Source organism: Myotis daubentonii, chromosome 21, assembly GCF_963259705.1.
Source record: "Myotis daubentonii chromosome 21, mMyoDau2.1, whole genome shotgun sequence".
Taxonomy (NCBI): Eukaryota; Metazoa; Chordata; class Mammalia; order Chiroptera; family Vespertilionidae; genus Myotis; species Myotis daubentonii.
The window spans coordinates 2782045-2794481 of NC_081860.1; the positions used below are offsets into that span (position 1 = coordinate 2782045).

The 12437-nt window shown below is 42.7% G+C and overlaps 1 protein-coding gene across 1 annotated transcript; it reads left to right on the top strand.

The window, feature by feature from the left end:
- Positions 1-231: 231 nt before the first annotated feature.
- Positions 232-11788, top strand: LOC132222894 (zinc finger protein OZF-like). The gene is made up of 3 exons (XM_059678249.1): positions 232-494; positions 8751-8874; positions 9808-11788. The coding sequence occupies exons 1-3, from the start codon at positions 492-494 to the stop codon at positions 11208-11210; spliced, it is 1530 nt and encodes a 509-aa protein (XP_059534232.1). The 5' UTR covers positions 232-491; the 3' UTR covers positions 11211-11788.
- Positions 11789-12437: the final 649 nt, after the last annotated feature.

Sequence of the window (12437 nt, forward strand, 5' to 3'; positions counted from 1 at the left end):
GTCTGCTCCAGTTAGCCAGGCCTCTGGTCCCACCTAGTCCCTCCCCAGGCGTCACTCTGCCACAACACCTTTATTCCCCTCAGTCAGTGGCTGGGATGAAAGCACTGTCCTGGGCGGTTGAGAAAACTACATTACCCAGAAGGAACTGCACTCATGTGGGCGGAGCTAAAGGACATTTTGGTGTTGACGCATCCGTTTAAGGCGGGACTTCCGCCTTCCTCCTCCCGGTTGTCATTTTAGCTTTTTAGGTCTTTGTTCGAAGACTCCCAGGCTTCAGGGCGCTGGTCGGGAGGAGGCGGCGGCCTGGGAGGCAGCGCGCCTGCCGTGCGGGGTGTGTCTGAGGCTCCTTGAGCCCAACAGCCCGAGATTGGGGTCCCCGTGCCTCCCGGACTCCTCTCTGCCCACAGCGTCCCCGCAGCCGGACCCCATTTCACCCTCCAGCCTGGGGGACCGGCCTCTCAGGTCCCGCCGCCCAGGTCCCAGCGCGCAGAATGGTGAGTCCCTCGGGGGTGACACGGGGCTGATGGGGGAAGAGGGTGAACGGCTGCAGGGCCGCCTTGTCAGGACGTGATGGGGCGACTGCGCAGGGAGGACTCGGGACCCGGGCTGTTGTGGGTGTAAAGGCAGCAGAGAGACGAGGTGAGGGTTTGCAGGAGTTTTACCTTCACTCTCAGGACGCTGGGGCCATAGATAGTAGTGAAAAAAAGAGGGACATTTTCTGAGGCTGGATTCTAATTTTTCCTAAAGTTGCTCAGAGGAAGGACAGACTAGAAGACAGGACAGCAGCTGTGGACAGGAAGGGGAAGTCCCGTAAATGATAAGGGAGCTGGCAGAGTGAGCCCTGAGGACTGAGCCCCGAGATAACACAGGCATCTGGAGGGCACCTGGCCTCGGGGCTGGGCAAGGGCACTGAGCAGCCTGAGCCCATAGAGCCTGATGGGTGCTAGGCTCTCAACAGACCATTTTCTTTCCACAAAACCCTGCAAGTGCAGAATCGATTAGGTGTATGGGTTTGTGGAGCTTATTTTAGGCCGTCACCCCTTGTGGCCTCTGAGAGAGCAGAGTCCTGGGACTGTCAGCCGCTCTTGTAGCCCTTGGACCTGGGGACTTTGAACAAACACTAAGCCCAGACTCTTAAAGCCAAGAGTAGGGCTTCCTGTCGTGAACCTTGTTTCTGGCAACCAGTGTAATGAGCGCGAGGTCCTCCAGACATAGGGTCCAGAATGTGCAAAGTCTTGCAGTGAGGAGTGAGCTGAATCAGGATCCTGCAGTCATGTTTTTTAAAATACAGCTATATTTTTATTGATATTAGATGTGGAAAGGAAGGGAGAGGGAGCGAGAGAAACAGGGATGAGCAAGAAGCAAGGATTGCGTGCCACCTGCACAACCCCTACTGTGGATCCAGCCCACAACCCAGGCATGTGACCTCACCAGTGCATGGCTCTATGCTCAGCCAACTGAGACACATCAGCCAGGACTGTGGATCACTTTAATACAGGGAATCATGGTCAGCTTGGTCATGGTAGTAATAGCTCAGAAGGGACAGCGTGAGCCTGAGGACTGGCTTTCTTTTTCTTTTTTTAAATTTCTTTATTAATTAAGGTATTACATATGTGTCCTTATCTTCCCATTTTCCACCCACCTCCCCACTCATGCCATCACCCCCCTGTTGTCTGTGTCCATTGGTTGGGCTTATATGCATGCATACAAGTCCTTTGGTTGATCTCTCCCACTTAACCCTCCCCTCCCCTACTTTCCCTCTGAGGTTTGATGGTCTGATCAATGCTTCTTTTTCTCTGGATCTGTTTTTGTTCATCAGTTTATGTTGGTCATTATATTCTATAAATGAGTGAAATCATGTGTTATTTATCTTTCTCTGACTGGCTTATTTCACTTAGCATAATGCTCTCCAGTTCTATCCATGCTGTTGCAAATGTAAGAATTCCTTCTCTTTTACCGCAGCGTAGTATTTCATTGTGTAGATGTACCACGGTTTTCTAATCCACTCATCTGCTGATGGGCACTTAGGCTGTTTCCAAATCTTGGCTATTGTGAATTGTGCTACTATGAACTTAGGGGTGCATATAGCCTTTCTGATTGGTGTTTCTGGCTTCTTGGGATATAGTCCTAGAAGTAGGATCACTGGATCAAATGGGAGTTCCAACATGTTTAGTTTTTGGAGGAAACTCCATACTGTTCACAGTGGCTGCACCAGTCTGCATTCCCACCAGTAGTGCACGAGGGTTTATTTTTCTCCGCATCCTTGCCAGCAGTTGTCATTTGTTAATTTGTTGATGATAGCCATTCTGACAGGTGTGAGAGGGTACCGCATTGTCGTTTTGATTTGCATCTCTCGGATAATTAGTGACTTTGAGCATATTTTCATATTTTCATTCTGTCTTCTTTCGAAAACTATCTATTTAGGTCTGTTGCCCATGTTTTGATTGGGTTGTTAACTTGTATGAGTTCCCTCTAAATGTTGAAGATTAAACTCTTACCAGAGATAACATTAGCAAATATGTTCTCCCATTCAGTGGGCTTTCTTGTTGTTTTGTTGATGGTTTGTTTTGCTGTGCAGAAGCTTTTTAGTTTGATATAGTCCCATTTGTTTATTTCCTCTTTAGTTTCCAATGTCCTAGGAGCTGTATCAGTGAAGACATTGCTTCGGCATATCTCTGAGATTTTGCTGCCTGTGGATTACTCTAGTACTTTTATGGTTTCTTGTCTTATGTTTAAGTCCTTTATCCATTTTGAGTTTATTATTGTGTATGGTGTAAGTTGCTGGTCTAGTTTCATTTTTTTGCATGTATCTGTCCAATATTCCCGCCACTATTTATTGAAGAGACTGTCTTGACTCCATTCTAGGTTCATGCTTTCTTTGTCAAATATTAATTGAGCATATTGGTTTGGGTCGATTTCTGGGTTCTCTATTCTATTCCATTGATCTAAATGTCTGTTCTTGAGCCAAGACTAAGCTGTTTTGAGAACAGTGGCTTTGTAATACAGCTTGATATCTGGTATTGAGATCCCTCCTACTTTGTTCTTCTTTCTCAGGATCGCTGCAGCTATTTGTGGTCTTTTTTTATTCCAGATGAATTTTTGGAACGTTTGTTCTAGGTCTGTGAAATATGCCGTTGGTATTTTAATGGGAAGTGCATTAGTCTATAGATTGCTTTGGGTAGTATGAACATCTTGATGATATTGATTCTACCAAGCCATGAGCACAGTATGTTCTTCCATGTGTTTATGTCTTCCTCTATCTCTTTTTTCAGTGTCCTGTAGTTTTCCGAATATAGGTCTTTTACCTCCTTAGTTAAGTTTATTCCTAGGTATCTTTATTTTTTTTGGTGCAATGGTCAATGGGATTTTTTAGTCTCTTTTTCTGTAAGTTCATTATTGGTGTATAGAAATGCCATAGATTTCTTGGTGTTAATTTTGTATCCTCCTACATTGCCAAATTCATTTATTAAGTCTAATAATTTTTTGAGGAGTCTTTAGGATTTTCTATGTACAGTATCATGTCATCTACAAATAAGGACAGTTTTATTTTTTCTTTTCCAATTTGGATGCCTTTTATTTCTTCTTCTTGTGTGATTGCAATGGCTAGTACTTCCAATACTATGTCAAGCAGGGGTGGCGAGAGTGTGCATCCTTGTCTGGTTCCTGTTCTTAGGGAAAAATGGTTTTAGTTTTTGCCTGTTGAGTATGATGTTGGCTGTGGGTTTGTTATATGTGGCTTTTATTATGTTGAGGTATGATCCTTCTATTCCCACCTTACTGAGAATTTTTATCAAGAAAGGGTGTTGGATTTTGTCAAATGCTTTTTCTGCATTAATTAATATGACTGTGATTTTTATGTCTCAATTTGTTTATGTGATGTATCACGTTTATTGATTTGTGAATGTTGTACCATCCTTGCATCCCTGGGATAAATCCTACTTGGTCATGGTGTATGACCTTTCTGATGCCTTTCTGATGTACTGCTGGATCCGATTTACTAGGATTTTGTTGAGGATTTGGGCATCTATGTTCATGAAGGATATTGGCCTGTAATTCTCTTTCATTGTGTTGTCTTTATCTGGTTTTGGTATTAGGGTGATGCTAGCTTCAAAGAATGAGCTTAGAAGTGTTCCTTCCTCTTGAATTTTTTGGAATAGTTTGAGGAGGATAGGTTTTAGTTCTTCCTTGAATGTTTGTTAAATCTCCCATGTGGAAGCCGTCTGGCCCCAGGCTTTTGTTTGCTGGAAGCTTTTTGATGACTGCTTCAATTTCTTCCATAGTTATTGGCCTATTGTGATTTTTAGATTCTTCCTGATTGAGTATTGGAATGTTGTATTTTTCTAGGAATATGTCCATTTCCTCTAGGTTGTCTAGTTTGTTGGAATAGAGTTGTTTATAGTATTTTTTAGTAATCCTTTGTATTTCTGTGGGGTCTGATGTAATTTTGCCTCTTTCATTTCTGATTTTGTTTATTTGGATCCTCTCTCTTTGCTTCTTAGTGAGCCTGGCTAGAGGTTCATCAATCTTGATTATTCTTTCAAAGAACCAGCTCTTGCTTTCATTGATCTTTTGTATTGTTTTTTTGATCTCCATGTCATTTACTTCTGCTCTGATCTTTATTATCTCCTTCCGTCTGCTCACTCTGGGCTTTTTTTGTTGCTCTTTTTCTAATTCTTTAAGTTTTAGAATAAATGATTTACTTCCATTTTATCTTGTTTTTTGAGGTAGGCCTGTAGAGCTATAAACTTCCCTCTCAGGACGACTTTAATTGTTTCTCGTAGATTTTAGATTGTTGTGTTTTCATTGTCATTAGTTTCCAGGATGTTTTTAATTTCTTCTTTGATCTCTTTCATAACCCAATCATTGTTTAATAGCGTGCTATTCAGCTTCCAAGTGTTTGAATTTTTTGGATTGTTTTTATTGTAGTTTATTTCTAATATTATGCCAAGCATCTGAGAAGATGCTTGATATGATTTCAATCTTCTTGAATTTGGGGAAACTTTGCTTGTGACCCAATATGTGGTCTAATTTTTAAAATGTTTCATGTGCACTTGAGAGGAACGTATATTCCATGGATTTTGGGTGAAATGCTCTGAAGATGTCAATTAAGTCCATCTGATCTAGTGAGTCATTTAGAATTGCTGTTTTTTTGCTGATTTTTTGTCTAGAGGATTTATCCAGTGATGTCAGTGGTGTATTAAAGTCCCCTACTATGATTGTATTGTTGTCAATCTCTCCCTTGATATCTTCCAAGAATTTTTTTTTATGTATTTGGTGCTCCTGCATTGTGTGCATATATTTATATCAGGGTTATATCCTCTTGTTGTATCGTTCCCTTTAGTATTATGAAGTGGCCTTCCTTATCTCTTGTTATGGCCTTCTTTGAGGTCTGTTTTGTCAGATATAAATATTGGTACCCCAGCCTTTTTTTTTTTCATTTCTTATTGCCTGAAATATATTTTTCCATCCCTTCACTTTCAGTCTGTGTGAATCCCTTGTTCTGAGGTGGGTCTCATGTAGACAGCATATATATAGGTCATGTTTTTTTTATTCATTCAGCTGCTCGATGTATTTTGATTGGAGCATTTAGCTCGTTTATGTTTAACTTATTGATAGATAATTGTTTGTAGCCATTTTTATTTTTTGTGCCTGTGTTCCTTCCCTTTTTATTTCTTCTTTTTACACCAGTCCCTTTAGCATTTCTTGCAATTCTGGCCTGGTAGTGATAAACTCCCTTAGCCTTTTATTGTATGTGAGGATTCTTATTTCTCCTTCAATTTTCAATGATAGCCTTGCTGGATAGAGTATTCTTGGATTCAGTCCCTTTCTTTGCATCACTTGGTAAATTTTCTTCCAGTCTTTTCTGGTCTGATGTGTTTCTGTTTGGAAATCTTTTGATAATCTAATGGGAGATCCCTTGTACATAACTTTCTGTTTCTTTCTTGCAGCTTTTAAGATTCTCTCTTTGTCCTGAATATTTGCCGTTGTAATTATGATGTGTCTTGGTGTGGGTCTTTTGGGTTCATCTTGTTTGGGACTCTCTGTGCTTTTATGACTTTTTTCTTCTCCACATCAGGGAAGTTTTCTGACATTATTTCTTCAAATGGGTTTTCTAACCGTTGTTCCTCTTCCTGTTGTTCTGGCATCCCTATTATTCGTATGTTGCTTTATTTCATGTTGCCCCATAGCTCCCTTATGCCCTCCTCCTGTCTTTTAATTTTTTTTTCCAATTTCAGTTCAGTTTGGGTGTGTTTTGTTTCCCTGTCTTCTAATTCGCTAATTCGGCCCTCCACTTCTCCTAATCTACTGTTGAAACATTCCATGGTGTTATTGCAGCTATATCACTCTTTATTTCTTCTTGATCTTACATAAGTTATTGATTTTTTTCATCCATTCTGTTTATGAACTCTATAACCATTATTCTGAATTTTTTCTGACATATTGCATGCCTCTGTTCCACTTAGCTGCTTATCTGGTGATTTCCCCTTTTCACTCCTTTGGGGGTTTCTTTGTCTACCCATTTTTGATCTCACCAACAAATCTAGATGTTGATTCATTCAGGGGCTGTTCCATGCGTGGCAGTGGCTCCTCGGGCTGCAGTTGCTCATCGGGCAATCGTGGCAGCAGCTGCTCCTCAGTTGGCAGTGACTCCTTTAGTGGGTGCTGTTCACAGCAGTGGTGGCTCCTCTGGCAGGTGGTGGAGTGCTGCTCGCACAGCTGCTGCTCCTCGGACTGGGGTGGGCTGCTCAAGAGCTGCTGCTTCTCTGATGGGGCCAGGGTGCACACGGCTGCTGGTCCTTGGACAGTGGCGGGCTGCCCGTGTGGCTGCTGCTCCTCAGATGGGGGTGGACTTCTCACATAGCTGCTACTCCTTTCATGGGGGCTGGCTGTGCGTGGCTGCTCCTCAGATGGCGCGAAGAGTTGTTTATATATTCTGTGAAATTTAGAGGAAATTGTAATGATTCAGGTATTTATAGGTTACAGTAACAATATCTTGTTAGGAGTCCTCTTATCAGATGTCTGGATAGCCACAACTCCTTTAGCACCCAGCTGGCGGGAGGCTCCCTGGCACCCAGCAACTGCTGCACGCTATGCATGAGGCCAGAGGGTAAATGCTCGCTAGCCAGGAATAGCCTCACACTCTGTGCCAGGACTGGCTTTCTTGCTGTAGCCACTGTGTGTGGGAGGTGGGTGTCATAAGGACAGAAGTTGTCATGTAGAGTGTGGGAGAGAAATAATCACTTTGCAGTAGCAAATACATTCAAAAGATGAGTGGACCTGAGATTAATTGGAGGCCAAAGAGTAATTCAAACAACATGAGACTAGGGTTGGTACATAAACATTTTCTAAACTCTCACCAGGATTTTGTTGTGACCCTCAGTGTGGCCTGGCTGTGAGGAGTTGAAGTCCATCTTGTGGATTAGCTTAGAGGCTTGAGTGGTCATCTGTGAGACTCACTGTGCATGCTGCAGAGGGCCATCAGGGTTGGGACTTGAGTGAAGGTTAAGTGAGGGATGTTGGCTGTGACTAGTGAAGGGACATCAAATGCAGCATCACAAGAGTTTAGCTATGGATTTCTGAGATCTGATTGTTGTTCTTAATAGTTGAGGTTGAAGGGGAAAAAAAAGTCATGGAGAGAGGCCTACATAGCAAGACACAAGGCTGCCTCTATGAGTGTGGACAATCAGAATCTGGGCAGTACTTGATCCTGATTCAATTTGACAACCCTCCTCTGGACCACACAAGCTGAGTAATAAGTAAAAGGCCAGGAGATGAGTATGGGGGCTGGGGCTGTGATAGTGCAGGTGTAAGGGAGGTGTGGTATAAAGAGTGATGAGCACTTGGAGAAGGATTGTGAATTCATGGCAATAGGTCCCTGACATTGACATGAGAGTGAATGGAGGGTGATTCTATTTATGGTGGTCCCTGAGTGTAACCAATGTGAATTTTAGGATAATTGCCTGTAGAGAGGGGTGTTTGGGTGCTATATTCTAGGTTAAGAGCTTAGGTGCTATTTAACTAACCACCTGCCTTTTGTTGTTGGGAGTGACACACTGGTTGATGGGAATGAAATAGCATTCATCACTGTTACCCAGCCCTGTAAATCTCTACTGCCATGGGTAAGGAAGAAGGGTAAGAGAGAAATGGATCATAGAGATTGTGTGAACTGTAATTTTGGAAAGGAAGGTGATTAGAAAAAAAATTATCCGCACCATGGAAAATTTGCATTACCTTTGATGTTGTGCCTCTGGGAAAGAAGCTGTGTGAGAGAAGTGTTGTTCAAAGAACTATGTGCAGCAGGTAGTGGAAAGCAAGCGCCTCATACCTTGGGATTGGGATCAAGCTGATGAAGTGTGATGCCATGTTTTTGGTGTCTTCGAGGAACAATCAGAAGGACTACAAGTCTATTTCCTGAAGAGACCAGTATCAAATCACTCACACTATTTTTATCATCAATATCCCTCTCTAACCTGTTTTGAACACCCACTCTATTGATAAGAGGCAGTGTGGTATACATGGGAGTTCCAGAGCTCAGGTATCTTCTATCTGTTCAACTGCCTTAATTGTTGTGGGAAGAAAAATATCAGCAGAAATATAAGAAGACAGTGGCTTTCATAGGATGTAAGCCTGGTATTTCATGTAATATATAGAGTGAAAAGAGAAGATGGGTGTGGAGGGTGGGGAGTATGACAGACGTATAAAATTAGGAGTGAATCTGATCATGGGCTGTACTGTCTCCATTATTACAGGATATAAACTTTGAGGATGTGGCCATTGCCTTCTCTCAGGAGGAGTGGGAAATCCTTGATGAGGCTCAGAGACTTCTGTACTGCGATGTGATGCTAGAAGTTTTTGCACTTGTGTCATCCGTAGGTAAGACCTTCACATTCTCCCAGTGTCCTGAGGTGATGACCTCTCTTCCTTTATTCCTTAGCCATAGCTTTCTCTCTCCCACAGCCAGAACATGGCCTCTGATAATTTCCCCCACTTTCCTGTCAAACATGCTGTGGCTGTCAGGGATGAGCTGGATGGGGACCTCTGAGTAAAGGACTCCAGGAACATCCCTATCACCTGTTACCTCAAAAAGTACAGGGAGTGTTAGGGAGTCAGCAGTTTTGCATTGAGCTTAATGGGTCCCAGCTTGCACTTTCTCTTCATGGGAGGCTGACAGTGTCTGCCTCCCTTCTGCACTCTTTCTTTAGGTTAGTGTTCTTTGTAGCAGCTTGTGTCATGTTATGGTTTTTACATACATGAAGACCCTCATTCAATTGTTTGTTATATTTTCTTCCCTGAATACTATAGCAAGCCTTGTTGCTCTGTCCCAGTGCTGACCGCTCACTTCTTCATCAGCTGTTTCTCTGCATTGGTGACTCTGCAGTATTCTGCAACATTGACTTGCACATGTGTTATGATGTGCACATATGTGCTAAGTAGTCCTCAACAACAGCTACTCCTTTATTGAATTTTACTTGGAGTAAGACTGAGCCAACCTCTTGCACAGCTCGCCCTGGTCCCCAGCAGACAAGCCATGCTAAATGCTGTTGGTTGAAGTATTAGCTGGAAATCCATATTCTCATCCATGTGGTGCTTGCCATGTTTGTGTCATATTTCTGCTGAGGCCTCCCTGTGTTGTGATCTTCATTAGCCCAGAAAGTGACAAGAGCCTCTTATTAATCCTTCCTGCACATCTCTTATTTTCAGACAATTGCATGGAACCTACGTGTGATGTGTAACACACTTTTGTAACGGGACTTCCCCCTGTCACCACATTCAACATTCATTTCCTTACCCTTTCTCACTTTTCAGGTTGTTGGCATAACATCGATGGTGATGAGGCCTGTTCTGATCAGAGTGTATCTATACAAGGAGAGTCACAAGTCAGGGCTTTTAAGACAGCTCCAAACACCCAGAAGATCCCTCTGTGTAAGCGATGTTTCTCTATGTTAAAAGGTATTTTGCACCTGACTGGATCTCATGTAGCATATTTTGAGCAGAAAGCATTCTGTAGTGACTCATGTGTTGTAGACTTCTGTTTCAGTGCAAACCCTCAACAGAAAAAGAGGAATGAATGTGGACAGGTGCTCTGGAAACATACTATGGACAGGGCTTCCTTTGTGAGCAGTTCCAGCCTCTACTTATCTTCGGTGCCTTCAACCATCAGGGAGGATAGGGAAGACTTACAGTACAAATCAGAGCTTCCCAAGCACCAGGCCACTCTCAACACTGAGGAGCTACCCTGTCGCCGTGAGATTTCACAGGAATTTCACAGTGGAAAAAGTCATCACCAGTGGGGTGAATGTGAAAACGCTGCCAGCCACAACCTGAATGTTGTTCAGTGTCACAGTGTCTGTTCTGGAGAACTTCTTTATGAGTGTAACAAATGTAGGAAACTGTTTACACGAATCTTTAACCTCAATCGACATAAGAGAGTTCACACTGGAGAAAAGCTGTATGACTGTAGAGAATGTGGGAAGTCCTTTCATCGAATGGCTCACCTCACTGAACACCTCAGAGTTCACACTGGAGAGAAGCCATATGAGTGTACTGAATGTGGGAAGTCTTTTAGCCTAAAATCTAACCTTATTAGACACCTGAGAGTTCACAGGGGCGACACGCGATATGAGTGCTGTGATTGTGGAAAGTCCTTTAGTGATAAGTCTTATCTCAAACAGCACCAGAGGGTTCACACTGGAGAAAAGCCGTATGAGTGTAGAGAATGTGGGATGTCCTTTCCTCGAAGGGCCCACCTCACTGTACACCTCAGAGTTCACACTGGAGAAAAGCTGTATGAGTGTAGAGAATGTGGGAAGTCCTTTCGTCAAAGTGCTTACCTCACTGAACACCTCAGAGTTCACACTGGAGAGAAACCATATGAATGTACTGAATGTGGAAAAACTTTTAGCGTAAAATCTAACTTTATTAGACACCTGAGAGTTCACAGGGGCGACAAGCGATATGAGTGCTGTGATTGTGGGAAGACCTTCAGTGATAAGTGTAACCTCAAACAACACCACAGTGTTCACACTGGAGAAAAGCCGTATGAGTGTAGAGAATGTGGGGTGTCCTTCCGTCTAAAGGCTCAGCTCACTGCACACCTCAGAGTTCACACTGGAGAGAAGCCATATGAGTGTACTGAGTGTGGGAAGTCTTTTAGCCAAAAATCTAGCCTTAGTAGACACCTGAGAGTTCACACTGGAGGGAAGTGTTAAATGTGCAGGGAATGTTTTATTTTTCTCAGTATAACAGCACTGAAGGTGACTCTTTGGGACCTATTTTTCTGAATTTAAACCCATTTTAATGGAACATACACTCTGATATATTTCTCATAAGTTTCAGGTACAAGTGAGGCTTGAAGGAGCTGCATTGTACTTGCTAACATGCCCATACCTACTACCTAATTGATGTCACAGCATACATTTGTGGCTGAAGAGAGTTCACCTCTGCCACCTGGCTCACCTTAAGAGTGTGCATCAGTCACAACCCCTCTGTGCTCAGGGGAAATGTATTCTGTGTTTTCACTTGTGTTTGAGAAAATTATGATTACTTCAAGCTCTTGACAAGAACCTCATTCCTTCTCTCTGTCTAGGGCATGCATCTGACCCAGGGTTTGTCCAGACCACCCATCCTCAGCTAAGAAGTGCTGCCTCTGTCAGGGACATTGCGTGTCTCACATTATGCTTTTCTGAATTGTTTTATTTTCTAATTCGCCAACCTGAAAATTCTTACTGTCCTCTGTTTTGGTTTATGATCTTTTAGTAAAGGGTTTTTTTTGCTTTTGTACCTTTAATTTTGTTGGCTATATTCACTGCCTGGTATGGTTTGAAAGGGTAGTTGTGATCTGTCACACACAAAGGTGAACAGATAAGGTAGGGTCCCAAGCTCTCTGTGCTTTGGAAGGCACATAATAATGACAAAAACTACTCTTTGGTCAATATTAGTTTATTTTGTATTGCTGACCAAGTCCTGTAACGAAAATCTGCATGACTTTTGCTTCTAATTTTTTAGCCTGGTGCCTATATTATTGGTGAGGTCAGTGATCACCCAGAGGAAGAGTCCTTTGTTGTGCTTCTGTGAACAATATGAATTATATTCTCTGTTCATAGTATGTCTTACATACTGCAAAGGAGCCCTGAGCCATGATGTGTGAAATTTCATAGGCTGGTTTCATTTGTTGTAGCACTGTGACATGTAACCAGTATTGGGACAAACACTGTTTTCATACTGAGTGGAAGAGACGGCAGTATATTGGGTGAAAATTGCCTCTTCTAAACATTATCCACAAATGACCCAGTCCTGAAGCTTGTTTGTTCTTTTTGTAGCTGAAGTGATTTGTTATGAAAAGAATCTCATTGTTTTGGGGATTTCCTGGGCCCTTCTATGGTGTTCACTTCAAGGTTATCACAACAGGCAAGAACTCGAAGCTAGAGGAGGAATCT

Bases quoted from the DNA above. Each gene is read 5' to 3' on its own strand.
- LOC132222894 (XM_059678249.1), top strand. The intron at 8,875-9,807 runs GTAAGACCTTCA...CTCACTTTTCAG, and splicing joins TGCACTTGTGTCATCCGTAG to GTTGTTGGCATAACATCGAT.